The 27,779-nt window shown below is 37.7% G+C and overlaps 1 protein-coding gene across 2 annotated transcripts in view; it reads left to right on the forward strand.

Annotated features, from left to right (window-relative positions):
- The window catches only part of St7l (suppression of tumorigenicity 7 like), a 58,921-nt gene extending 33,751 nt beyond the window's left edge, over positions 1–25,170 (forward strand). The window contains exons 12-14 of one of the 2 annotated variants that reach the window (XM_051199314.1): positions 16,050–16,104; positions 20,250–20,342; positions 24,733–25,170. In XM_051199314.1, coding sequence (XP_051055271.1) covers positions 16,050–16,104; positions 20,250–20,342; positions 24,733–24,911 — 327 coding nt within the window. In that variant the 3' untranslated portion in view covers positions 24,912–25,170. Of the gene's footprint in view, positions 1–15,953; positions 16,105–20,249; positions 20,343–24,732 lie in introns of both variants that reach the window. The other variant, XM_051199313.1, reaches the window with a different exon arrangement.
- The last annotated feature ends 2,609 nt before the right edge of the window (positions 25,171–27,779 follow it).

Genomic DNA, 27,779 nt, shown 5'->3' on the forward strand with positions numbered 1-27,779 from the left:
AAGAACCCCACTAGAGCCCTGACAATTTATTTTACACGCATTCTGGGACTCATACATAGGTCTTCATGCTTACAGAGCAAGTACTATGCCAACTGAAGTGTCTTCCCAAACTTGTATATAAAGTTTTAAACTTAGTTCCACAGTTGTGAATAGATGTGGTATTTGTTTTTCTGAATCTGGGTTATTTTATTTAACATACTAGCCAGCTGCACCATTCTTCTACACATGCCACAATTTCTTTTTCCTTTATATCTGCATAAATTCTGTTGTGTATATGTGCTGCCCTTTCTTTATCCATCTATGTGTTAATGAATATTTAAGGCTGCTTTTCTTTCCTGACTGTTGCAAATAGTGCAGGGATTTGCAAGTATCTCTTTCATTGACTTAGAGTCATTTGGGTGTCTACCCAAGAATAGCACATCTGGGTCAGGTAGTAGTTGTATTTTCAGTTTTTGAGAAACCCTTATACTGATTTCTATAATAGTTGACTATGTGTATAATCCCACCAGCAGTTAATAAAGAACGTTCCCCTTCCTTCAGTCTCACCAGCGTTTTTTTTGTCATAGGTCTTCTTGATGATACCCATTCTAACCGGGGTGAAATAGGATCTTAAAGCAGATTTAATTTGTGTTTCCCCAATGACTAAGGATATTGAATACTCTTTCAAATAGTTATTGTTCATTTGTATTTCTTCCTTGAAAACTTTCTTAGTTCATTAGTCCATTTGTTTTATTAAATTCCATTTTATTTAATATGTAGGCAAGTAGAAACTATCTATATGCTATATAATTTTTGATAGGGTAATTTGTGGGGTTTTGGTATTTACTTTTGGAAGTCCTTTATATATACTGGATATTAATTGCCTGTCTGACCTGTGGTTAGCAAGCATTTTTCCTGTTGTATAGGCTGTCTTTATATTCCAGGGATGTTTCCCTTGCTGTGCAGAAGCACAGCTATTTGTAAAGCTATTTGTCAGATCTTGGGATTATTACTTTTCCTCCTGTTTTGCCTTTAGTTGTTTCTTATGATGGTGAATTTCTGTCATATGTAAAATATACCTTTTATAGGACTATTTTATATATTTTTAACTTTAATTTTTTATTTATAGGTAGAAATTAATTAGTTCTCCCTCAACCAAATAACGGAGCAGTTAACAACTCAGCTCTGTCAGAATATACAACTCCCTGTACTTGTCTGTAACTTTGTTGTTTATAGTCAGATGGTATAAGCCGAATGCAGCAGGGTAACTATTAAGATTTTCAGGAGGAACTTTAAGCTCTAGCAACTTGAGAATGTCCCATTTAAACAATATTGATATCATATGAACTGGAAGAGCTGTGGAATTTGTAGCTGGTTTTGCCAGGTTTTATAAATGATGAAGTATGCATAGCTCTTTCTCTTGTTCTGGGCTCTGTCCCTGATTCTCAACTGGAAGCAAGCAAGCATAAAGCATAAAGGGCTTTAGGGGATTTTCCCTCAATTTTGTGGGGTTGTAATAACTTATTTAACAATTGAAGTTATCATTTTAATAAATACATACTTTAAATTTTTCTTTTGTGTTACAAATTTATTATGCAAATTTGTCAAATAGTTGTATCCATCTATTTTCTGGCAACTTTCACATAATAAAATGGGCTGTAGGTCTAGAGCTGTGTAATTTTGTTTTTTGTTTGTTTGTTTTTGAGACAGGGTTTCTCTGTGTAACAGTCCTACCTGTCCTGGAACTCGCTCTGTAGACTGGACAGGCCTCAAACTCACAGAGATCTGCCTGCCTCTGTCTCCCAAGTGCTGGGATTGAAGGCCTGTGCCGCCACCACCTGGTGAGCTGTGCAGTTTGTTAACGCTGAAAGTTATTAGAAGTATGACAGAAAGATGATAGAAATCTCTTCAGACTAGGAATTTGCTTTGAGGTATTTCATTAGTATTGATTGTTTATACAGATTTTTTTTCCTTCTGGCTGGATTTCACTGTGGAATTTGATACCTGTGATAGAGTACTATAATAAAATAGCATCTTTTGTGCTTTTTGATTTGTTCATTACCTGGCCAGGGCTTTGGTTCAATAAAGTTTTTTTTCAAGTCACTGAAAAAGATTCTGTATCCTTTAGCTACTATAGGAATAGTCAAATGTTTTTATTTTCTATAGAAATTATTTTATGTATTATAAATATCCCACAGCATTCTGTTTCATTCATTTTTAGTGTCTTGTATTCTTTATTTTATTTATTTTTATGTGTATGGGTGTTTTGCTTATTACAGGAAGCCATTTATACTCTAATTATTATGCCTCTAGTCATTGTGAATCTTATAATTACATGTATGTTCACCCATGAAATATAAACCCCCAAGTGGGTTTTCTGAGTGAGGTATAAATGCTGAAGAGAGCCTCTACATTAGGTAAGATATATCTGAATACAAACATAAAATATTTCCATCTGTAGAATGGTCTCCTTTTGTATTAGCTGGCCTTGCCAGTCACCTAAGGCAAACAATCACCATAGGTTACCTTGTGAAGATCAGCAAACAGGTTGTACTTCTGTGCTATGTATTTGGGGGTTTCACCTGGTTAGGCATTCACATTTGTGCATAAGCCTAAAAGATAGTCCAGATTAGTGCCCTGCAGCTGTCATAGATCACTGGAACTGTAGGTGTTGGACCCTGGAATTCCTACTGTAGATGGAACTACTCTTATCACGATACTTTATATATTAGCTAGAATAGTATAGGTCACTTTAAGGACTATAGCTTGCTATAGCTTGCTATGATAATTTGCTGAGGAGTTTTTCTAAAAAATTATTTATTTTCGTTTCATAAGTTTGGGTGTTTACCCACATGTATGTATGTGCATCACATGCATACCTGGCACTTGCAGAGGCCAGAAGAGGGCATTGGATCTCTTGGAACTAGAGTTGCAGACTGCTATCGAGCTGACAGGTGGTTGCTGGAAACTTAACTTAGAAAGCCTCTACAAGAGCGGCTCATGTTCTTAACTGCTGAGACATCTCTCCAGTTCCCAAAAGTTTTTATAAGCAAACCACTGGCATCTTTAAAAAATTTTATTACTTTTATACTTAAGCTTGAAGTAATTAATTTTGCAATAATTTTGGGAAGTACAGGAACATAGCCACATGTGTTATGTCAGGTGTTTTTTGTCAAAAGTACCTATGCAATCTAATGGGATAAAGAACTTCCTCAACAAACAGTGCTAGAGCTTCTGATTATCTGAGGTAGGGGAGAACAATGGGTTTTTCTCATGGAAAACACTAAGATTGAACTCTGCTCATCTTTGGTGTTAAGAAAATGGAAAGAGATGGGCATAGTGGTGCATACCTTTGTTCGTAGCACTTTCAAAATAGAAGCAGGTGGATCTTGGTGAGCTTGAGGCCAGTATGGATGTTCTACATAGTGAGCTCCAGGCCAGCCAAGGCTAGATCTTGTCTCAAAGCAAAAAAAAAAAAAAAAAAAAAAAAAAAAAATGTGTGTGTGTGTGTGTGTGTGTGTGTGTGTGTGTGTGATGAAAGGGTACATTGGATAATTTAGGTGTGGAGGCCAGAGGTCGAATTTATGGAGTCAGTTCTTCCCCTCTATCTTTACATGGGTTCCTAAGGTTGAACTCAGGCTACCGGGCTTGTGACAAGTCTTCTTTATCTAATGAGCCATCTCACTGACCCTGACAAGTTCTTTTCTGTTTTATTTGTTTGTTTGTTTGTTTGAGACAGGGTTTCTCTGTGTGGCCCTGGCTGTCCTGGAACTTGCTTTACACACCAGGCCTTGGGGCTAGGGAGGAGTAGAACAGTAGACAAGCTAGGAATGATGGTTCCAAGGAAGGAGGGTGTTGAGGTAGAGACTAACCTGAGCTATACATGGAGGCCCTGCCTCAATCTATATATGGCTGAGGATGGAGCTCAATTGGTTGAGTGCCTAGCATGAATGTCATCTCTGCTTTACACCCTGTAATCAGAAAAACTGAGCATATGGTGGCCCATGTCTGCAATCCCAATGATTTCTGTGATCAATCAGACCATTCTTTATTAAACTATAATTTAAAATACACAGATCACAAATTGAAAGGTCTTCCACAGCTACATAGCAAGTTTGAGGGCAGCCTGAGATATATAATACCTTGTCGTGGAAGAAAATAATGAAAGTAAAACAAATAAAAACTTTAATACAGTTCTGTATTCTGAACACATATTAGGAATATGACATCTGTAGCTTTTAAAAGTTATTTCTTATTTTCCATATAAAGCTGTTTTTAGTGTTATCTTTTCAAGAAAGCAGACCACACCTGGAAATTTATGTAAGTATAAGAGAAGTTTTAAATATATTGATATACAGAAAGTGAAATCCTTTCTGAGCCAGGCATAGTAGTGTATGCCTGTAATCCCAGCACTCTTGAGGCAGAGGCAGGTGGTGCTTTGAATTCTAGACAGTCAGAGAAAGATAACATGGTAAGACCCTATCTTTTAAAAAAGACAAAAAACAAAAAAAACCAAAGTAAAACCATTTCTGATTGATCAGAAATTAAATCCTATAGGATGTTCTGAGTTTCATTAGTTTGTGTTTCAATATGTCCATGGCTAACCTGAACATATTAGCAGCATATATAGAACAAATGAGGCAAACAGTCATTTAATTAAGTTTCTGGGTGGCACAGCAGAAGTAAAGGGAGATATAGGGAAGTGGTGTTGAAGTCTATTGTCCAGATTCACAGCACAATAAGACCTTTGCCTTTCCATTATGTTGCCGTATGGCCTGACTGGGAGAGTTAGGCTCTGTAGTGTAATGTGGAAAGGGAATTCCCTATAAGTGTCTTTCCTGGTCTTCCTTCCCTTTCTCTTCTTTATTCCTAAGGCTGGTAGTATTATATTTTTCTTGCTTTACTCACATAGTCATTCTGTTTACTTTCTCTCTGGGAATTGTGTTTAGACTTCCCAGTACATACTCATAGGCTCTGCATTCAGCCTGTCTAATCTCATAGAATGTGCACAGAGAACACTAATTGCAGAGATAAATTGGTTCTTTGTGTGCATGACTGATCAAGAGCAAAGTACCTTAATTTCAGATGTCTTCAGAGAGATTTTTCTTTAACCTCTGCCTTTAAGAGGAAGATTATAAAGCATTATCATTACTTCAGGTCAGAATTATATTGCTTTGGTTAAAAGTGGTTGTAAGATTTACAAAGTAATAGAAAAGAGTAATCTAATGTGAAATTATAAAGATCAAAGCAGTTGAAAATTAAGTTGGATTTGAGTGTAAGCTTAGGTATGGTTTTGGACTCTTAAAGAAACCATCCATGCACAAAGGCCCTGGGTTCGATCCCAAGCACTGAAAAAGGGGGAGAAGGGACAGAGAGCAAATGCTTGACCATATATCATCATGCCTTTTAATTATAGCTTCCAGAGTAGCCTTAATTTTGATATGTTTAGGGAAAAGCAAGGGACTAAAGTATATATTTAGAAACGAGATTTGTGCCAGACATTTCTCTCATTTATTACCAATATAATATGGGGTTATTCAGAGGTCATTTAGGAAGTTCAGCAGCACGCACTAGATACTGGCTTTGCTTTGTATCCAGCTATATTTTACTTGCTGATAATTTTAAAGGGTTTTCTCTACTTACTTCTTCATTTTGATTTATAACTTCATTATACCTTTCATTCATTGTCTGTGTGTGTGAGAGTGTGTGTGTGTGTGAGAGAGAGAGAGAGACAGACAGACAGAGGGACTGAGAGAGACAGAGAGAGGGAGGAAGAGAGGGAGGTGATGGTGCATATTGAGGCATGGCCTTAATGTGTCTACCAGGCTGGCCTCAAACTTACAACAGTCTCTTTGCCTCCGCCTCCCAGTTCTTGCAGAATGCCACCATGTCTGGCTTTTCTACATTAATTTCTCCCTTTGCCCTTTCCAAACGACTAGCATATTATAACCTTTAAAAGGTCTTTCAGATCTAGGCATCATCACTCTCATTGACTATTGTGTACCTACACTACCTATTTTTTTTTAAATGTTGTTATTGCTGAAGCAAAGGGTTTTTTTTTTAATTGTCAAATATTTCAAAAGTTTCTAAAGTTAAATCAAGTCCATTATTTGAACAACTTCTACTTTCTGGAATTAACTATTATTTCTGTTTATTGTAAATGTTATCAGACATTTATATGCCTATCCTCTTTCCCCTCAACTCCCCACCCCAAGACAGGATTTCACTGTGAAGTTTAAACTGGCCTTGAGTTTTCTAGAGTCTGAGGTTAGCCTCATGGTCTTCCTGCCTCAGCTTCTCAAATGTAGTGACTACAAGTGTTCAACACAATTGCCCAGTACTTTATATGAATTTCTAAACTTCTAGAACTGATCTCAGAAATGTCACCATTTCTTGTGTAGATAACTAGACAGATTCCCCCCTGATATTCCTGCTATTGGGTCCTCTCCACTGTATTGCCAATTTTCTACCAACTAACAAATCTCACTTTGCTTTAAGACTTCTGTGTATCCCTGTTGTTTATAGGGTGAGAACCAACCCTTTAGTATTACACTGATGAGAACTCTAGCCTGACTCCAATATCTACAGCCTTCCTACCACTTATTTTGCTTCTTATTTCATGACAATGTTCCTGGATTAATTGTGTCTTATTATATCTCCCTGTCATTGTATATGTATTCGGTCTCCTCTCCATCTACCATTCTCTAAGCTCTCCATCATACATGGTCTTATTTCTAAAGGAATCTGTTTCAGTTTGCTAAACCAAAGCACGTGTTGTGGTTTAAATACCACTTGGTCCCTAGCTGGTGGTACTGCACTGGGAAGTTAAAGAACCTTTTGGACATGTGGTCTAGATGGCAAATATAGGGCTTTGGGGTTCTAAGTTGGCTCTTTAGCTCAAGCTCTCTCCTTCCTGTTCTGAGATGCAACAAACAATGTCTAAATCTCCTGCTTTCATTGGACCAGCCATATCACCCACTGCCTTCCCTACAATAATAGATTTTATATCTATACTACAGTCAAACTCCATTAAGTTGCTTCTTTCAGGTCATGATGATGTGAACTAATAAAGAAAATTGATGCCAGCAATGGGGTTGTTGCTGTGATAAACCTGACTAGGTGTTTACAGCTGATTTATAGAAAGAATGTGGAAAAGTTTAGAGCTGTGGACTAGAGGAACCCTGGAGCTTAATGGGACACTCTGGTAGGAGTTCAGAAGATCTCAGATCTAGAAATACATACAGTAAAGGCCAGGCTTATGAAGTTTCAGAGGGTAGTGGTACTATTGAAAATTGGATTAAAGGCTATTCATATTGAATTTCAGACAAAAGATCTGAGCTACAATGTGCCCATGTCCAGAAAAATAGAGTGGGGTTGAATTAAAAAGTAATATACTAGGGCTAGCAAAATGTCTCAATGGGTAATGACACTTGCTACCAAATCTGATGACCTGAATTCCATCCCCAGAACACACATGGTGGAAAGAGAACCAACTGCTACAGATTGTCCTCTTACCTCCACACATGTGCTGTGACATGTGCATGTGCTTGTGCACACACAAACACATATAGATAAATGTAACAAATGTTTCCCCTATTTTTCTTTATTCTTCTGTCATACATTACATCCAGACCACAGTTTCCCCTCCCTCTACTCCTCCATTTCCCTGAGGAAAAAAAAGCAGGCCTCCCAGGAATGTCAACTGAACATGACATAACAAGTTACAATAAGACTAGGCCCAAACCCTCTTATCAAGGCTAGAGAAGTAGGAGAAAAGGGGCCCCAAGAACAGGCAAGAGTCAGAGACACTCAAACACACACACACACACACACACACACACACACCATATACAGAGAACCTAACACAAACCCATGCAGGCTCCCTGATTGTCGCTTCAGTCTCTGTGGGCCCCTATGAGCCCTGCTTAGTTGATTTTTGTGGACCATGTTCTTGTGGTATCCTGGACACTTCTGGCTCTTACAATTCTAACTCCCCGTCTTCTGAGGGGTTCCCCTAGCTTCACCTAGTGTAACAAATGTTTTCTTAAGTGGTTGTTTGGTTGGCTGTTTATTTTTTTTTTTTTTGAGACAGAGTTTCTCTGTGTAACAGCCTGGCTGTCCTAGAACTCATTCTGTAGACCAGATTGGCCTCGAAGAGAAATGGGCCTACCTTTCCCAAGTGCTGGGATTAAAGGTGAGTGTCACCACTATCCAATTTGGGTTTTTTTGTTTTGTTTTGTTTTTTGTTTTTTTAAGTTTTAAGTACTGGACTGATTTGTTTGGTTGAGGAAATTTTAAGACAGCAATTAGGCTGTGACATCATCAGGACTCACTGCTGTCTTCCAGATTCACAATGAAGAAAATGAAAAGTGGAGCAGAAAAGTATAAAAAACTGCATTTTGGCTAGGAAAGGAGCTTGAACTTGGATAAAGTTGCAGACAAAGCTAGTGAGGATAAAGTAGCCACTATAACTGTTAAGGAAATCTTCACCTTATAAAAAGACTTCATACTTTGAACTGGGCAAGTCCAGCGTGTAGACTAAAGATTATTTTTAAAACACATGAAGAAGAGCTCCGGAAAAGACAGCCTTCGGTGAGCTGTGCTGAAGACAGTTACCTAGGGAAATGTTTTCCCTGATTCAGCCACACCGACATCAGAGGCCTCTACAGTCATAGTCTAACAGGTCTAATTGGAGGCTGCCTCTCAGACTGGCAGGGAAACTTAGCATCATTACTGTGTTGCTGCATTTGCAGGCATGTACAACACAAGAGTGAAGTTTGCAACAAGGTTCCTGAAAGTCTCCAAAGCCAGGCAGTATATTGCAGGGTCAGATTCCACAAGAGAGGCATCTAGAATGGAATGTGTGAAGCTGTGAAAGTGAAATTTAAGTTGCATTAAAGACCCCAAGATATTGGAGATACCAGGAACATGAGATATCTAAAAGGAAAAAAAAAAAAAAACAAAAAAAAACAAAAAAAAAACCCTGCGGGCACTGAGTGGAGGTTACCCAAGAGAATGGCCATGTTTGCTGCAAATATTGGGATGTAGTGGTGCAGCCACACAAGCCAACCAAGCCTGTTGGAATTTAGATGATGCTACCATGAGCCCTAGATGCTCGTAATTTACTGTGGTGTTCATGCTTGTATAGGATATAGCAGCCTCACTTTGGTCTGGTCTTTCCTTGTTATCCTTGTATCCTGAATGGGGATGTTTAGTCTGTGCCACTGTATATTTGAGGTCTGTAATTTTTTTATATAGTTTTGAATCTTAGAAGAGATTTTGGGCTTTTGATTAGTGTTGGAATTATGAGACTATGGAGACTTTTGAAATTGGAATGAATGTATTTTCATAATGAGATGGCCATGAGCCTGTAGAGGCTGAGGGAAGATTGTTAGTGCTAGAATGTGAAATAACCCACATAGTCTTATATGTTCAAGCCCTTGTTCCCTGGCTAGTAGCACTGTTTGGGAGGTTGTGGAACCTTCTAAACATGAGACCTAGCTGGCAGACATAGGGCTGTTGGGGGAGGCTTAAAGATTCTAGACTGGCTTAACTTCTAGCTGGTACTCTGCTTCTTAGTCCTTCAAGATATAGCAAGCCACATCACAACCTTGCCTCGTGGACCCTGGTGTTTCAACCATCATGCCTTCTCTGCCATGATGGACTGTATTCCTCAAACCATGAGCCATAATAAACTTCTCTTCCCTGTCAGAGTGGCATAAACTAATGGATACAGTATGATCCAAAGTCCTCCGCTCCTTCAGCACCCCTTTCACATTTTGGCAGAGGGGCGTCCTTTTTACTGCTTCTATTCCCGTATGTAAGAAGAGAGCCTCTTGAGAGTTGGAGTGGTGAATCAGCAGTTAAGAGCTTTTGTTGCTCTTGAGGAAGACCTAGGTCTGGTTCCCAGCACCATGTGGTGGGCCTAAACAATATGTAACTTTAGTTTCAGAGGATCTGATGCTTTCTCCTGCCTTCTGTAGCACCAGACTATCGCGGTTAAATAAGGATCAGGATAAACAAGTAGGCCGAATAGATGTTTATTCAGGGGAGAAATAACTTACAACCTAGACAGATGAACACCAGGAAATTCCACCCGATGCTCTCCTGTCCTAGAGCCAGCAAGAGAGCTTTTTCCAGCTCTTCCTCAGACCTCCTTCCATAGGTTGCATCCGCCCATGGCTCCACCCCCCAATGGGTGTGGTCAGTGCCACAGAATGACTATCTCACTACACCAGACATGCATGTGGTACACAGATAAACATGTAAACAAAACACATATAAATAAATAAGCCTAAAGAATAAATAATTCTCATACATTGCAGAAAACTATCTTTAAAAATAAAATAGCCAGCCAGGCAGTGGTGTAGCACACCTTTAAACCCAGCACTCAGGAGGCAGAGGCAGGCAAATCTCTGTGAGTTCGATACCAGCCTTGTCTACAAGAGCTAGTTCCAGGACAGGCTCCAAAGCCACAGAGAAACCTTGTGTCTAATAATAATAATAATAATAATAATAATAATAATAATAATAATAATAAATAGCCTCTTTTCTTAGTCATCATTTTATATTGGTGCTCTGCCTAGGATATAACACTCAATAAATAATTGGTAAATAGATGTACACATAGTTTAGAATTATGTTTTTTAATGTAGAGATCAGCATTTTATGCTCATTGACATTTTAAGTCATTTCCTTAGGGTTTTTACAAGTTTGGCTAATGATAATGTATTTTAATTTTAAGGATAGTAGTATAATTCTAGCATGATGTCATTTTTTAAAATTATTAAATAATCCAACTTTTAATGAATAATTTATATTAATTAAAGTGTTTCTATATAGAGGCAGAAAGAGACATGTAAGATTATTTGTGAAGTAAGAAGTATGTTGCACAATAGTTTGATTTAGCAGTCAATATAGTATGAACAGAAGCTAGTACCACAGCTCAGTTGCCATGAGCTTGTTAGCATGTGAATGGCCCTGTGTTCAATCCCCAGCATCACACCAAGAAATGTTCTGAGTATGAAAAGGAATCTAGGTGGACAAATAATTATCTTTATTTTTCTTTTGTTCTCCAAACATGAAATACTTTCTTTTTTTACTGCATAGCTATGTTAACTTCTGTGGTTTTATACATCACACATGTGCTTTTGTAAGCAGAAAAAGACAAAAATAAAATCATCTTTCAGTTTTCACCTTATTTTCCTTATAAAAGTAAAGTCTAGGTAGCTAGCTTTCCATTATTGCTATTATTTGTTTGTTTTGTTTTTGTTTCCCCAGAGTTAAAAAATGCCTTTGACAGGGCTGGGGTGATGACTCAGTGGGTAAAATGCTAACTGCACAACCACAGAGACTTGTGTTCTGATCCCAGCACCCATGTAAAGCCAGGTGTGGCCAGCTTGTGTGTCTGTAATCCCAGCACTGTTGGGGGGAGGGGAGGGTTGTCAAGTGTGACAGAGACAGGCAAATTGCAGGGGCTCCCTGGCCAACAAAAACCTGGCTATCCAAAACAGTGAGTTCCAGATTCAATGAAAGACCCTGTCTCAAAAAGTAAGTTGATGATGTCAGGGAGGTGGCCTGATAGGAAAATATGCTTGCTGATAATGCAAGCTTGGTAACCTGAGTTAATCACTGGAGCCCATGTAAAGGTGGAAGAGAAAAGCAACTCCACAAAGTTGTTCTCTGACCTCTAGACGCGCACACACACACAGACACACATACACACACACCTACTACTACTATTACATAATAATAATAACTACAACAATAAAGAAAAGTTTTGAAAATAGGGAGTAATAGAAGACCTTGACCTCTAAACTCCACAGTCTACACTCGTGCACACACATGCTCACCTACACACCTCCATATAAAAATGTCTTTAAGTAAAAACTGGTATGTGTTTGAAGACATTTTGTTGTATATATCAGCTCAGCTCAGTTCATTATTTCAGTGACTGTTTTAGGTACTAGAATGTGCTAGGTACTGTAGAGAATATGAAGGATAGAGTTTCTGTTGTGCATTAACTTATAGCCTACACTGGATAGCAGAAATTCCTGAATAGCAATTTCGGGGGACATAAAAAATTATTATAATAACGTTGTATCTTATTTTAAGTGCACTTTTGTATGTTTATGTTAGGGATTGAAGCCAAGGCCTGGAACATGGTAAGGAGTTGCCCTACATTGAGCTGTCCCCAAGATCCATTAAATACACTTAAAAAAAAAAAGGATTTATTTATTTTTATTTTATGAGTGTTTATCCTGTATGGATGTATGTATATCATGTGCATTCCTGATGTCCACAAAGACTAAAGCAGAAACCTGGATCCCCTGGAACTAACATCATAGATGGATGTGAGCTGCCATGTTGGTCCTGGGAACTAAACCCTAGACCTTTGAAAGCAAGAAGTGCTTTAACCACTGAGCTAACTCTCCAGCACCAGGTACTTTTTTTAATATACTGAGTTGTTTTCTTATAGGAACCAAATTTTATTTTGGTAGAAATTGAAAAAATATTTTGCTTTAAAGTCAAATTGAAAAGGACTAAGGATTTAGCTCAGTATTAAGAGTTATTATGCAGTGTGCATGGCATCCTGAATTCCAATATTGACCCCAAACCAAAACAAAATACAAATCAAATTTTTAAATATGAATTATAATTTCTTATTAAGTGTGCCACATTTATTTATGTACTGTGTACATTGATCTGAGAATAATTGACAGTGAAAATAAAAGTATATAGTTATTATTTAAAAAATGTTTTCTAGACATATTAAGTTGATTAACCAAATATCTTTGCCTACATGTGCCCAAACCTAAATACCATATTATAAGCTTTGTTTAAAGTTTTCACATTCTAAATGAAAATGAGTGGACTTTCTCTGCCCAACCCCCGCATTTCTAAATTAAAGTTTTAGTAGAAAGAACATGATTTAAGAATTAAACAGTTTTCCTCTGGAGCGGTGACACTGGTCTTACGATGCCACCCCACTGTGATAACAGCGCTTCCTACTGAAGAAGTTCTTAGTGCACTTGCAAGGAGCATGAGGAATTGTGTCAGAGGTCAGCCACTGGAGTCCATTTTCCCACAGCTGCCTGGTGTGAGTGATCTTTTACTGTGTTTCAAAAAAAATGGGCCAGGATTAGAGAGGATTAGAAAGAATATTACCCGCCTGAATACAGGCCCAGGGTGCTGAGGAGAGAGAACCCAACCAGGCAGCAAATGGGCTTTACCTGACCAGGATGCAACCTCGGCTGCATTCCTTTTAAGAAACTGAATGGGAAATGTTAAGTACCAAACTGGATTAGTAAATAATCTCATAGTTTGTGACATCTGCTAAAATAAATTGATGAGCAGACTGCATTCTTACACTTTAAGGAGCCAGAAACATCAAGAGTGAGAGTAATTAAAGATGGGCAGCAAGCTCAATAATGCATGGAGAGGTGCACTTCATAAACAAATATCATTGCAGATGTATTAGTACAATGAGTATGTAAATATTAATTACTTAAGGCTTAAGATTTGAAATCCTTACAACTTTTTTATTTCTAAGATTCTCCCTGGATCTTATTGCTTATAAGAAGGCTTAAAAATTGCAGCTTTGGTTCTTTGCATTCTTTACAACTTATACTCTGTAAGATGTATGACTATCTTTTGAGACACCCTCTCTTTACAGTTTACATAACTTTTAAACTCCATATATATACATATATACATATATACATGTAGGATTTGCCTTCACAACACATCAGTTAGTAGCAAATTGCTTATGCTCAGACAGGTTTTTCAAATCTTCTGTAGAAGACAATTGCATACGCATTAGCTAAATTCTTAAGGTTTTGTCTAAAGACTGAAACTTAGTGTTAGATCTGGTGTGCCAGTGGCTACTTTTATATTGTCATTCTTAGTGAAAATTACAAACTTGGTTAATGTAATAGCTCTGGTTATACTGATTTTTAGTGTCTGCTTTTGTGTTTCTGCCTTTTGGACATGCTGAAGATTGAACTCAGACACTTGGACGTGCTAAAAGCAAGTGCTTTACCACTCAGCTGAACTCCAACCCCCCTACTTTTGTTATAGATTATAAAATTAGAAGGAATGTTTTCTTCAAGAGTTTGAGATAAGCTGGACATGGTGCATATCTTTAATCTTAACCCTTAAGAGGCTGTGGCAGAGGAACTGCAAGTTTGAAGCTAACCTGGGATATAGAGTAAGACATTGTCTCAGAATGAATGAGTGGTGTGAGATAAAATTTAGTTCCATGTGTGAAGAAAAATGTATAATGGGTCCTTCACACATGCCTTAAATGTGTGATGTGGTGCCTGTGCATACATTTGGCCTGTGCTCTGAGTGTGTCTTCTTTCTCACATCTGCTCACTCCCAGTGTAATTATCCATATACTGATCATCTCTAAATATCAACTCAAATCAACATATACTTACTGTATGTCTCAGCATTACCACCCAAGCTGTTTACTCAAGAGAAATTAGACATATTTATACCAAAGCTTGTGTGTAAATACTTGTTAATATTACCATTTGCTTTTGTTTCTTGTTTGCTTGCTTTTTCTCATTTTTGGTTTATTTTGTTTTGTTTTTGAGACAGATTCTCCTGTATGCCAGCCTAACCTTGAACATAGTGTAGTCAAGGATGACCTTGAACTCTGATCCTTTTGCTTCTACCTCCATATTTGGTTTATGTGCTAGATATCAAGCCCAGGGCTTCATGCATGCTAGGCAAGCCCTCAGCTCTGTCCTCAGCCCTGCATGATTATTTCCAAAAGCCAAAAAGTGGAAAAGACACATGTCTAATAGCTAATGACTGGATAAGTAAACATGGTATATTTATGGGAAATGTTATTTGACTCTAAAGAGGAATGGGGTACCAATATGTGTTGTGTCCTAGATGGACCTCAAAACCACTAAGTGAAAGAAACCAGCCACAAATTTCCACATATCAATTATATATTATCATAATGATATTATGATAATATTATATTATTCCATCTATATGAGGTATGCAGAATAGGCAGTTTTGGAGACAGAAAAATAGGTTAATGCTTGGCTCAGAGGGACAGGAAAAATGAGGCAGTAAGAATAAATGGTATCAGAGGGGCCAGTGTTCCCTTCTGAGGTAATGAAATGTGTCCAGATTGACTGTGGTGATGGATACACATGTTTTTTACATAATAAAAACATTGAATTCTCTCTTTCAAATAATCTAACTCTATGCTGTATGAGTTATAGTTCAACAAAGCTGTTTTTTTGTTTGTTTTTTTTGAGTTAGGGTCTCTCTGTATAGCCTTGGCTGTCCTGGAACTCAACAGAGATCTGACTACCTCTGTTCCTGATGGGATTAAAGTCTTGCACCACCACTGCCCTGCACAAAGTTGTTTTAAAAACAAGATACAATTTATGTTTCCTAACCACATACCCATTGTTTATAAGGGCCAGACTACAATCTGATTATAATTATTTACTTAAGAAATCTATTTTTCTTATGATGTTATGAGTTTTTGGTGTTCCCAACTGAGCATACTGTCTTGTACTTAGTGAATATTAATTAATTGGCTTTATCCCACAGTAAAGTTTCCCACATAAAATAGGAATAAAAGAAAAATAGAATTGAATGATGTCACAAAGGTCTTTTGCAAGAAACTGTATTTTATTATTTTATATTTAATTGGTTTTTTTGGAAAGTATTTGCTCTCACAGTACTTCCTCAATTTAATTTTGTATTTTGAAAGTTACATAAGCTGTTTGTCAATTTGTTTTTACCTATAGGAAATTCTCACTTTGGAAGTTTGTAAATATACCAAACACTGTAAACAAGTTTTCATTTGGAATTGCATGTTATTTTAACTAGTTTAATGTGTGTGCGAGTGTTTAAACTGATTTGTAACATTTGAATAAGTGTTTTTGTGGATGTTTGCACTTAACAATTAATTTCTTGGTGTGGATGTGTTGTTTTTGCAGTACTTACTAGAGATGAAGAGTTTAATTTTACCTCCAGAACACATTCTGAAGCGAGGAGATAGTGAAGCAATTGCCTATGCTTTCTTTCATCTCCAGCATTGGAAACGGATAGAAGGTGCTCTCAATCTCCTGCAGTGTACATGGGAAGGCAGTAAGTATTCTTTGCCAGATGTAATGCTAATTTCTGTCATAATGTTCAATGCATCCACATGCAGTCTTTTTTTTTTAAAGATGTATTTATTATGTATACAGTGTTCTGCCTGCATGTGTCCCTGCAGGCTAGAAGATGGCACCAATTCTCATTACAAGTGGTTGTCAGCCACCATGTGGTTGTTGGAAATTGAACTCAGGACCTCTGGAAGAGTGGTCAGTGCTCTTAACCACTGAGCCATCTCTCCAACCCCCCATGTGCAGTCTTTTAAAATGAGATTGTATGAGTGTCAGGAGGACTTGGGTTGGTTTCAAATTATCTCTGTGGCATTATATTTGGTAGAGGAAATAATTTAATATATATTGATACCACATATAGGAAAAGCAGAATGAGAAATAGAGCATTTTGCCTGAGTATTTATAGTGAGAGAAAATGAAAATGTATGCCTTTTAGCTTATAAGCTTTTTTTTTTCCCCCTTGATTTTTTTAAGTCAGGGTTTCTCTCTGAAATAGTCCTGGCTGTCCTAGAACTCATTCTCTACCCCAGGCTGGTCTCAAACTCACAGAGATTGCCTGCCACTGCCTCCTGAATGCTGGAATCAAAGGTGCGCACCACCTCTGTCCAACACTTATAAACGTTTTTAATGTGTTTATGTTTTGTTGTTGCTTTAGTTGTTTGGTTGGCTAGTTAGTTTGGTTTAGTTTGTATGATGAGGTGAGAGAAGTTGAAACTAAAGCCTTAATTATAACTAATAGCACATGCTGTACCACTGAGCTGTACACCCAGCCCCGTTCTAACACACACACACACACACACACACACACACACACACACACACACACACACAAAACAAAAAACAAAAACCAAACAAACCAAAACACCTGGTTTATGAGCAGGAGAGATGACTCAGAGTACTTGCTCCTCTTGGAGAGGACCTAAGTTTGGTTCCCAGCATCTCCATGCTGATGCACAACCTCTCAAACTGCACTTCTGGGGGCGTTCATTGCCCCCTCCTGACCTCTAGTAGCACCAGATACACAACCAATACATATATATACATGCAAGCAAAGCATTCATTCACATAAAATTAAATAAATTTTAAAATATAAAAATAAGAAATGGTCTGGATTTTTTTTCTGTTGTTGTTTTGTTTTGTTTTCAGATGTGAATTACATGAAAAATTTTCTAGCAACTTATAGCAACTGTTACAGTTTCTTTTCTGCCATTGTGATAACCACTATGGCTAATAGCAAATTTCATTTTACAGCTTACAGTCCATAATTGAGGGAAACCAAAGCAGAAACTCAAGGCAGGCACTTCATGTAGAAACCACAGAAGGAAGAACATTTTATTTGCTTGCTTTCTCTGGCTTTCTCAGCTTGCTTTATTGCACAGACCCATCTGCCCAAGGGTGACACCAACCACAGTGGACTAGGCCCTCCTACATCAATTAGCAATTGTGACAGTGTCCTAGAGACATGCCCACTGGCCAGTCTGATGGAGTCAATTCCTCAGTTGAGGTTCTCTCTTCCCAGGTGACTTTGGTTTTTGTCAAGTTGACCACAAAAGCCAGTGTAGCAACTCTATTCATTCTTTCTCCCTCTTCCTCTCCCTCAGTGTCTCATGTGGTTCAGGCAGGCCTCAAGCTCCTTTTATAGCTGAGAATGATCTTTAGTTTCTGATTCCTGCTTCCACCCTCCAAGTATTAGAACTGTAAGCCTGTACCACCACACCTGGCTTCAGTTTGTAGTTGTGGTAAAACATTCATTACATAAAACTTACCACTGTAGCTGTTTTGTTTCAGTTCAGTAGTAGTGTGTCTGGTCACGTTGTTATGCACCTTCATCAGCCTTCATTTCCAGAACCTTCTCATCTTCCCAAACTGAAATTCACATAATAATATTTCTTTTTAAGATTTTATTTTATGTGCATTGGTGTTTTGTCTGCATTCATGTCTGTGTAAGTGTTAGATCCTTGGAACTGTAGTTACAGACAGTTGTGAGCTACCATGTGGGTACCAGGAATTGAACCTGGGACCCTCTGAAAGAGCAGCTAGTGCTCTTAGCCACTGGACTGTCTCACACAGTGTGCCTGCACACAATAATCTTCATTCTCACCTTTATAGCTACTTTAAGTGTTCACACTTCTTAGGAATTTAGGTACTTGATATAGTGTAGTCACACAGTAATTATCCTTTTAGATTTCACTTATTTAGCATAATATTGACAGTGTTCATCTGTGTTATAGTATGTGTTAGTATTTTGTTTGGGTTTCGCTTTTGGTTTTTTTTTTTTTTTTTTTGACACAGTCTCACTCTGGCTAGCCTACCACTTACTGTGTAGCCGCCCCTCCCCACTTTTTCTTTTTTTTGAGACAGGATCTCATTGGTCTAGGACTTTATTCTTTGTCTAAAGTGTGTTTCTTTGCATTACAACAAACTAGCTAATTTGTTGCTGTACTTTTTTCTTTTGACCATACTTTACCATCCAGTGATATCTATTAACCTTAGGTGTGGTAAAGTAATGAACATTATGCACAGAAGACACAGGTACTTTTTAAAAACTGCGCATATAAACCTATGGTCATAATTGCAAACGACTTTTAGACGTGAAATGATAGCAAAGCACCTTTCCTTCACCCTTTTTCCTTTCCCTCTCTACCACTCCAGTGGGCAGTGCTAGCTCCCAGAGGTAGAGTACTAAAGGTCACTCCCGGAAGACAGTTCTTCTGGTTGCTCTAATAGAACTACTGTATTATACATTGTTAATGGAAGCTCTCACCATCTGTCAGATAGCACACAAGTTGTTAACTCCAGGTAGAATTCAATTTCAGCATAAGTCCATCTTTGTTCAGTGTCTTCATAAGTCTGCAGTTTTGTTTTGTTAGCAGCTATGACTAAAAGAGTGGAGCAGGAAATGATGATGGTGTCTGGTGTCTGATCAGACTGGTGTCTGATCCAGTCCCAAGGTGGAGAAATTGTGCAGTGTTCAAAAGGTCCCTAAATATGTTACATTAGTAATATTTTGAGATTGATTGCATATGTTGCCATTCAGGTCACCACTGAACTTGTGCAGTCTCCCTGAGTAGTTGACACTACAGGCTCAAACACCATAGCCTGTTGAAATTATGTTTACTTTAAAATGAAATAAGAATTAAACTTTTCAATTTGTGTATATTTTTTAAAATTTCTGAGTTCTTAGAACATAGAGTTGTAAAGTTGTGTGGACCCACTAGTTAGCAAGTCGTATTTACTAAGGCTCCAAGGTAGAATACAGGCTTAATGTGCTTGAGGCCCTGCATTTAATAACCACTAATACCACCATCATCATCAGTAGGACATGAGGACATCATAATTAGTGAACCAAGAGTTTGGAAATCTCTGTATAGCCATTTATTAACAACAATCATAAACTGTGTTTCACACTGATAATAGAGAATTAAATCAAATTGAAATTTCACAGTTGAGTGGCTGAATGCCTTTGAATAGTTAGCCTTCTTCCAGTTGATGATAAGGTCTTCAAAGCCAGGGATGTTCTTATTCATTTCATATATGTCTCTACTGCCCTGGTAATCTGCTTGGCCCTTGAGGGGTTTTTATCAAGTGGGCAACTTATGCTGCATTTCATGCATCTGGATGAATGATCTCCTTCCTTATGTTAGCACTGATTGTTGAGTGATGCTGGGCAGATAGTAACTTTCGTGATCCCTGAATAAGGTTTGAATAGTCTTTCTTTTTAAAAATATTTTTTATTTTATGTGTGTGGGTATATATGACTGTGCATTTTTGTAGAAGACTATTGTGAGCCTCATAAGTGGAGTACTAAGCCAGCAAGAAGTCTTTTAGCTTGAGAGCCACAAGTATACTCATTCCTACTTCTTGAAGATTCCTATAGGAGTTAAGTCCATGATTGTGATGAGGAGACTGAGGCAAGGAAGGCCTCAGCCAATGTTATTTTCAGTAAACCTTATCCTTGCCGCATGCATTCTTCCCCCACATGTTCTTCTGTTCATTTTATTTCATCTAAAATGTCTCTCCAGAAAAGAAGATAAATGCTCTTCCACAAAAATATGTCTGCAGAATAGGTTTGATTTATGGCATAGATGAGTGAGATAAAATTGAATTCTAATGTATTTTTCTCCTCAGCTTTTAGAATGATTCCATACCCATTAGAGAAAGGACATCTATTTTACCCTTATCCCAGCTGTACAGAAACTGCTGATAGAGAGCTACTGCCTAGTAAGTAAATACTTCTGTTTTCTTCAACTTACAAGTAATTATTTAGATTATTTTTAGATTGGTTTCTGTGTTAGTCTCCTTTTTGTTGTTAGTTTCAGTGTGTGTGTGTGTGTGTGTGTGTGTGTGTGTGTGTGTGAGAGAGAGAGAGAGAGAGAGAGAGAGAGAGAGAGAGTTGTTTTATTGTTGTTTGTTTGTTTTCTTTGAGACAGGGTCTCACTATGTATCCCTGGCCTGGAAATCACTAGGTAGACCACAGAAGCCTTGAACTCACAGAGATTTACCTGCTTCTGAGTGCTGGGGTTAAAAAGATGGTCATGCTTTATTAGTTGCCTTTTTGTTACTCTAATGAAATACATGACACAGAGTTTGTGAAGTAAGATTATTGAGCTTGGGTTTTGCAGGTTCGGAGTATCCAGGGCAAATCTCAGGTTCTGAGAAGGGGCTTCCCCTTGACAGATCAGCCAGTGAAGTACATAGCAAGAGCAGGAGCATGCGTGCAAATAAGCAAGTGATTCTATCTTGAACTAGAAAGAGGGAGGGAGAGAAAGAAAGAAAGGCAAGCTTGCTTCTCACAATCCCTTCTGTTGGCCCAAGGTCTTTCTACTAGACCTCTTAAAGGTTCTACTTCATAGTATTGCCACCCAAGGGACCAAATTTCTAACACATGAATTTTTGAAAGGACACAAATAGTGTTTTCTATCTTAATTTTTTCATATTATTTTTATTTCTGTGTATGTACACATGTGTGTGTGGGTGCCTACAGAAGCTAGGAAAAGATGCTGTAGTATAGGAATCTGTGAGCTGCCTGATGCAGCTGCTGTGAATTCAGACCCTCTGCAAGAGCAGCAAACACTCATCACTGTTAACCCCATCTCTCCAGCTTGTGTGTGTGTGTGTGTGTGTGTGTGTGTGTGTGTGTGTTCACATTGCTGTATGCATGTGCATGTGAATGCCAGAGATTAACACTGGATGTCCTCCTTGATGGCTTTCCTTCTTATTTATTTTTTTCATCAAAGTCTTTCACTAAATCTGGAGCTCGGATTCAGCTAGGTTGTCTGGCCAGTGAGTACCACAGACCTTCCTGACTGTGACTTCCTAGTTCTAGAATTACAGGCATGTAGCATTTGGGGTTTTCTGTGGGTACTGGGATTCTGAACGCAGGTACTTAAGCTTGTACAGCAAGCATTTTACTAAGCCAGCTCACCAGCTCCACAGCTCTCAGAGAGTTTGTACTTTGTCTAAGTGTTCATGCCTAGTCTAGTTAGTTGAAGGCTAGAAACAAGATCAGGTTATTTGAATAGAATTGCCAGGGGCCCTGACATTTCCTTCTCTGTCTCAAAAAAGAGACTAAGGAGTTACCATTTCTAGGTACCCAAAGGAGTCCTTTACAAGGCTGAGATTACAGGGGTGGGGAGGGCAAGGTGTCATATGAGGAGTAACTTAAGTGTAGAACCAAGAGGGCACAAATTTTCAAAGGAACTGATGGCAAAAAAGTGAGTGAAGATTTAGTGGAGGAGTAGTCAGAGACAAGAACTAGATATCCTAGTAACTAAAGGAGAAGAAACTTCCCAGTGAGGAGGAGTAGCTGAGATACCAGGAAAAGCAATTGCTGAGACTTTGGCAATTAGGAGGTCATTAATGAGAGAAATTGCTTTTGCCTACTTAGGGTGGAGTTAACTATTATTTTTCTAATTAAAAAGAAGCAGAGACTTTTAAGGCAAAGAAATCATTTTTTAAGTCAATCACTATACAAGTGTGTTATATCTGGGCATGGTAGCACATGCCTATAATCCTAGTTTTTGGGAGGCAGAGGAGTGAGGACTGTGAGTGTGAGACCAACCTGAATTATATATAGCAAGGCCTTGTCTCAAAATACAGTGAAATAACAACAAGTTTTATTGTATTAGGATAATGCATTTATATAAAAAGAATTATTATTTTAATGATTTATTTATTTTTACTTCATATGCATTGGTGTTTTACCTGCATGTATATCTATATGAGGGCATCAGATCCCTTCAAACTGGAGTTATAGACTGTTGTGAGCTGACATGTGGGTGCTTTGAATTGAACCTGGGTCCTTTGGAAGAACAGTCAGTGCTCCTAACCACTGAACCATCTCTCTAGCCCACATACTAATATTTCTTAAGTCAGAACCAGGAGCTACAAGATCACACAGTTATATTTTTAAAAAAATATAGATTAGTTAAATCATAATATATTTTTATGTATATGGGTGTTTGCCTGCATATATATATATGTATATATATATATATATACACATACATACATACATACATACATATATATATATATATATATATATATATATATATATATGTCTTCATGCATGCCTGATGCCTGAAGAGGCCAGAAGAGGACGTCAGATCCCCTGGAGTTACAGATGGTTGTGAAATGCCATGTGGTTGCTGGGAATTGAACCTGGGTCCTCTGGAAGAGCAGCCAGTGCCCTTAACCACTGAGCCATCTTTCCAGCCCCCAGTTAGGTTTTTTCTCATCAAAAAAACAAAAAACAAACAAAACAAAAACAAAAACAAAAAAAAAAAACTTTTGATGAGACTTTCATTAAGTCTTAACTATGGAGTATAAGCTCCAAACATAGACATAGAGGGATATGCTGGAGTGTCTTGTTTGATTATAGTATATGTTCTTACAGTATATTTTTCTGTTCCTGACTGTGGTGGAATGAACACATTTTTAATAATGTGGAGTTCTAATACCCAGGAGAACTTAATGGTTTTTGTTTTTAATTCTCCTTCAGCCTTGATATGACTCACAGCTTTCTGGAATTTGCTTATAGACTCCTAAGTGGAAACTTGAACTATTCCCCTAGTTCATATAGCTGTTTTGTCATCTGTTATGCCTCCTGATAAATTTTTCTTTACAAGCCAGTGATGAAATTTGAACTTTTGTTCCAAGGGAGTTTTTCTGTACTAGTCAGTCATCCATTATATTGATATATTAGCCAAACATTGACTGACAAGTGAAGCTACAGAAAGCAATCCAAAAAGAAATAATTAGGTCTCTCCTACAATAGGAAAGTCTCATATTTTAGGAAATTTTCTTACTAAAGCTGTACAGATTGAAAACAATACTATCTATCTTTATGTTATTTCAACAATTAAATGAGAACTTTAAAAACCATAAAGTGCTTTAGGGTTTAGCTGATGTTAACTTTACTGTCTAATTCCCCACCTTCTGAAATACCAGAGCTTGTTTCTCTGATTGCTGGGAGAGTCCAGCTCTCATGGATGAGTGGTAGGGCAGAAGAGATGGCTGGTTCTCCGTGTGCTGAAAGAGAAACATTGACAGTTTGTAGTGCTTGTAGCTTTTCCCTAGTTCAGTGCTATTGTGCTTCTACATGAAATATGACTTGAGGCTCTGGAGATCTTCTGAATTTTTAAAATTTTAGTTTTTTATATATACTTCCTGAGTATAGTATAAGATATATAAAACATTGTAGCTATTGAAGGAAACTTGGGTATAACCTTATATTAATATGTTAAAGTTACGTTTTTAAAAATGAAATTTATAGCTGACCTCGGTTCAGCATGGAGTTAGCCAGTCATTCCTTACTACTGCAGGATATTAATTACATCAGGAATTCCTGGGTTGGTGTCCTAGCAGTCAACTTCCTGACTAATGAAGTCTTCACATAGCTCTCAGTTTAAAAGGAATTCATTGAGCACCTACTGTGCATTAGGCACTATAATAGAGTTAGCTCTAGATTATTGTTATCCAAGTGCTTTGAATAATATATAAGTAGTTGAATAAAACTTGTAATGAGACTCTCAAACACTAGGAAAATAATACTCAGGTGTATAAATTTGATAAAATAAGGCAAAGAACTTCATTTATGACCAGAGCTTTGGCTTCCCAGTTCTGTTTTCATGGCACTTGGTGAAGTGTCACATATAGAGCATAGTAATAACTGAATAAAGTTATTAAGCAGTGGTTCTGGGAAATCCCCCAAGACATGTCTATCTCTTTATCTCTATACTACTTGCTGAGCTTTCAAAGTACAAGAATTAATAACAACTCACATTTATTAAGTGCCTACACTGTTCATCATAACATCTCCATAGCAACTTCTACAGGGTTTAGTGCACAGCTAATAAGTGACAAAGCTCTTTTTCAAAGCCACCTCAGCATGACTTTATAGTTCATGTTCTTTCCCACGATGCCATCCTGTTCCCAGACCCCAGTACAGTCATCTCACTATGCAGATACACTGAATAGCTTTCTTTTAACCTTTGTTCTTGTTGTTTTTTTAACCATGTTTTTAATTTTCAAAGCTAGGTTTAATTTAAAAATATTAGAACTGGTTTGTGTTGAAACAAAGCTCACTCTTACCAATTTTCCCTTGCAGCTTTTCATCATGTTTCTGTTTACCCAAAAAAGGAGCTACCTTTCTTCATCCACTTTACAGCAGGGCTCTGCTCCTCTACAGCAATGATAGCGTTTCTCACGCACCAGTTTCCTGAAGTCATGGCTGTTTTTGCTAAAGCTGTGAGTATGATCTCAAGGACTTGTGTGGAGTATTTATAAGACACCACAGGAAAGCGGCTCTGATCTGTCTGTGCTAACCCACACGAGCAGTGAAAGATACTTGTAAACGGCGGGACCTGCTTTGTAAAGCTTCTACCATAAATATGTCAACCACGAATTCTGGTGATGTGAACTTACTTCTGTTGCTTAAAAGTTTAAGAATACAATGGTGTAACATTATATAGTTGGCCTTTGTGATTACTTTGGTGATTAAGACAGCATTCCTTACCAACTAAAGAATAATCCCAATTTTTCTTTATCTCTAGTGTATTTTCTTTGGTATTTAAAAACTTTACTAATTTTGTAAACAAACCTTTTGATTTTTCCATTCAAATGAAGTCATGAGTTCAAAGTATTTGCTGATTTTTAACTCAAGAGTAAAACTATGGTGAAGAATAAGTACATAAAAGGCACAGGTGGGATATTTGCCCTGCACATAGAATGTGCTTCTTGGCTCAGAAGTTCTCCCAGTTTTTATATCTGTACCCTTTTATTGGATTTTTCCAGCCTTTAGTATAGAATACACTATATTATATGTATAATATAGTATATATAGTATAGTATAGTCACCCTTTATTTTAATTTTAACCCTTTCATTTTGAATTCTTTCCCTATTTCCTGACAGAGGACTGGTTTGTTTGTTTGTTTGTTTGTTTGTTTGTTTTAGGTAGCAACTCTCTGTGTAGTCCTGGCTGTCCTGGAACTCACTTTGTTAGGTCAGGCTGGCCTCAAATTCATAGAGAGCCTGCCTCTGCTGCCCCAGTGCTGGGGCTAACGGCATGTACCACTGTCTGGCTGATGACTGATATTAAAATGGTATCTCTTCATTCCTTTACACATATTTAGAAATTAATAACACAAAAAATAATTTTTAAAATAATTTTTAATTTTAAAAATGCATATTTTTGGGGGGTTTCCAAGATGAATCAACAGATAAAGTACTTGTTGCTAAGCCTAATCTAAGCAATCTAAGTTCAAACCTGCATAAAGATAGGAGAGAACCAAGTCTACATAGTTGTCCTCTGACCTTCATACACATCATGATGCTTGTGCCTCCCCCATTATACAAGCACAATAATAATAAATTAAGTATAAGCAAATAAATAAAAATGCATATCCCTTTTATGTCCTAGCATATTCACCAAATAATGGGTTAAAACCCAAAAGAAAGTGTTGTTTTATTATATTCCCAAACATAAAACATGCACTGAGAGCCAGAAGAACCAGTTTATGTGGTAGTATATTTTCTATATGTATGTGCTTCCATTATAACTATTTGCTTTTCTCAGAGTTTCTTTCCTGCCATAAGTATAGTTAATTTTAGACAATGGTGGTGATGCACACCTTTAATCCCAGCACTCAAGAAGCAGAGGCAAGCAAATCTTTTTGAGTTTGAGGCTAGCCTGGTCTACAGGCAAGTTCCAGGACAATTAATTAGGGTTACACAGAGAAACCCTGTATCAAAAACCAAAACAAACAAAAGACAAAAAGTTCATTTTGTGCCTTACAGATTAGTTACCTCTTATGGCACCCATGCTGTGGACACTGGTTCCCCTTTTCCCTGAAGGTCAACTTTTTAATGTATTATGATGCCACTGGCTATAAGCCTAAGAGTCTGAGTATGCATTTGATTTTGAGTCAAGCTCCCACTGCTGCTCATGGAATATAGATGTGTGAGTTGCAGACTGTCTATTCCATTGCCTCTTCATATAGAAAGAAAGCTTAGTAATGAATTTTACTGTTGATTGCTGTGGTGTTGATGAGGAATGAGTGCATCTCAAACTGACATGCCCTCGCTGTGTGAGAAGCATGGAAAAATGGATCAGAAATGGAATCCTAGCCACTTAAAAGCTAGGAGAGAAGAAGAAAAATAAGTGGGAGGAATCCCTTAATCCATGTATTTAAAAGATAACAGAGAAGCAATGAGAGATGGTTCCCGAGTGTTTCTTAAGGCAGTGGAGTAGGAAGGAAGAGAAATAGAGTGGGAAAGCAAGGAGAGAGGTCTGGAATCTGAAATAGAGATGTAGCAATCAACAGTGTATTTCCATGAAGGTCTGGCTAAATGACTGAAGCGTACTTTATTCTCTATCCATCAATGTTCCTATGGTAACTGCCTTTGCTGAAGAGGTCACTAATGGCACCAGAAGAGCCTTAAGGTTACATAGCGCAAGTTCCTTTAGCACTCTTAGCAGAGACTTGAGAATGAAGAATTACATGTTTAAAATAGATGTTTCTTTTTTTTTTTTTTTAGATCAAAAGTTACTAATATATTATTATTCTAGTTCCTGAACAATAAACATTTATATACTGTATTTTATTTGTATAGTTAGTATATATAGTATTTAATAAGTTGCTGAGAGTAAACCCTTACAGCCACATTTTATCCCTATGGCTGTTACATGTGTATGGGTTCTGCACATCAGCATGTGGCATACAGGTATTCCTGTATAAAATCTAATGGAAAATGATTGTGAACAGGCAGTCTGCTCTGTATAACATACAAGGCTTAAATGCCTTGGCAGCAGACATGCAGGAAGAACGAGAGGCCCCTGGTAGTTCTTCACTGGAGCAGGCTTCCTTGGACTTCAGCCCCCAAATCATGACATGGAGACTTACTATCAATCATAAATGAGCAGCTTTAGCTTAGGCTTGTTTCTAGCTAGCTTTTAAAAAAAAATTAACCCATTTCTATTAATCTATGTGCTGCCCTGAGGCTCATTTATCTCATCTATGTACTACTGTCCATCCTGCTTTCCTGCTTCCTCTGTGTCTGTCTGACTGGCCCCCGGCTGGCTCTCCCTTTCCATCTGCCTGCCAGCCCCACCTATTCCTCCTCTGCCTAGCTAGTGGCTTTTTAGCTTTTTATTA

Source organism: Phodopus roborovskii, unplaced genomic scaffold (assembly GCF_943737965.1).
Source record: "Phodopus roborovskii unplaced genomic scaffold, PHOROB, whole genome shotgun sequence".
Taxonomy (NCBI): domain Eukaryota; kingdom Metazoa; phylum Chordata; class Mammalia; order Rodentia; family Cricetidae; genus Phodopus; species Phodopus roborovskii.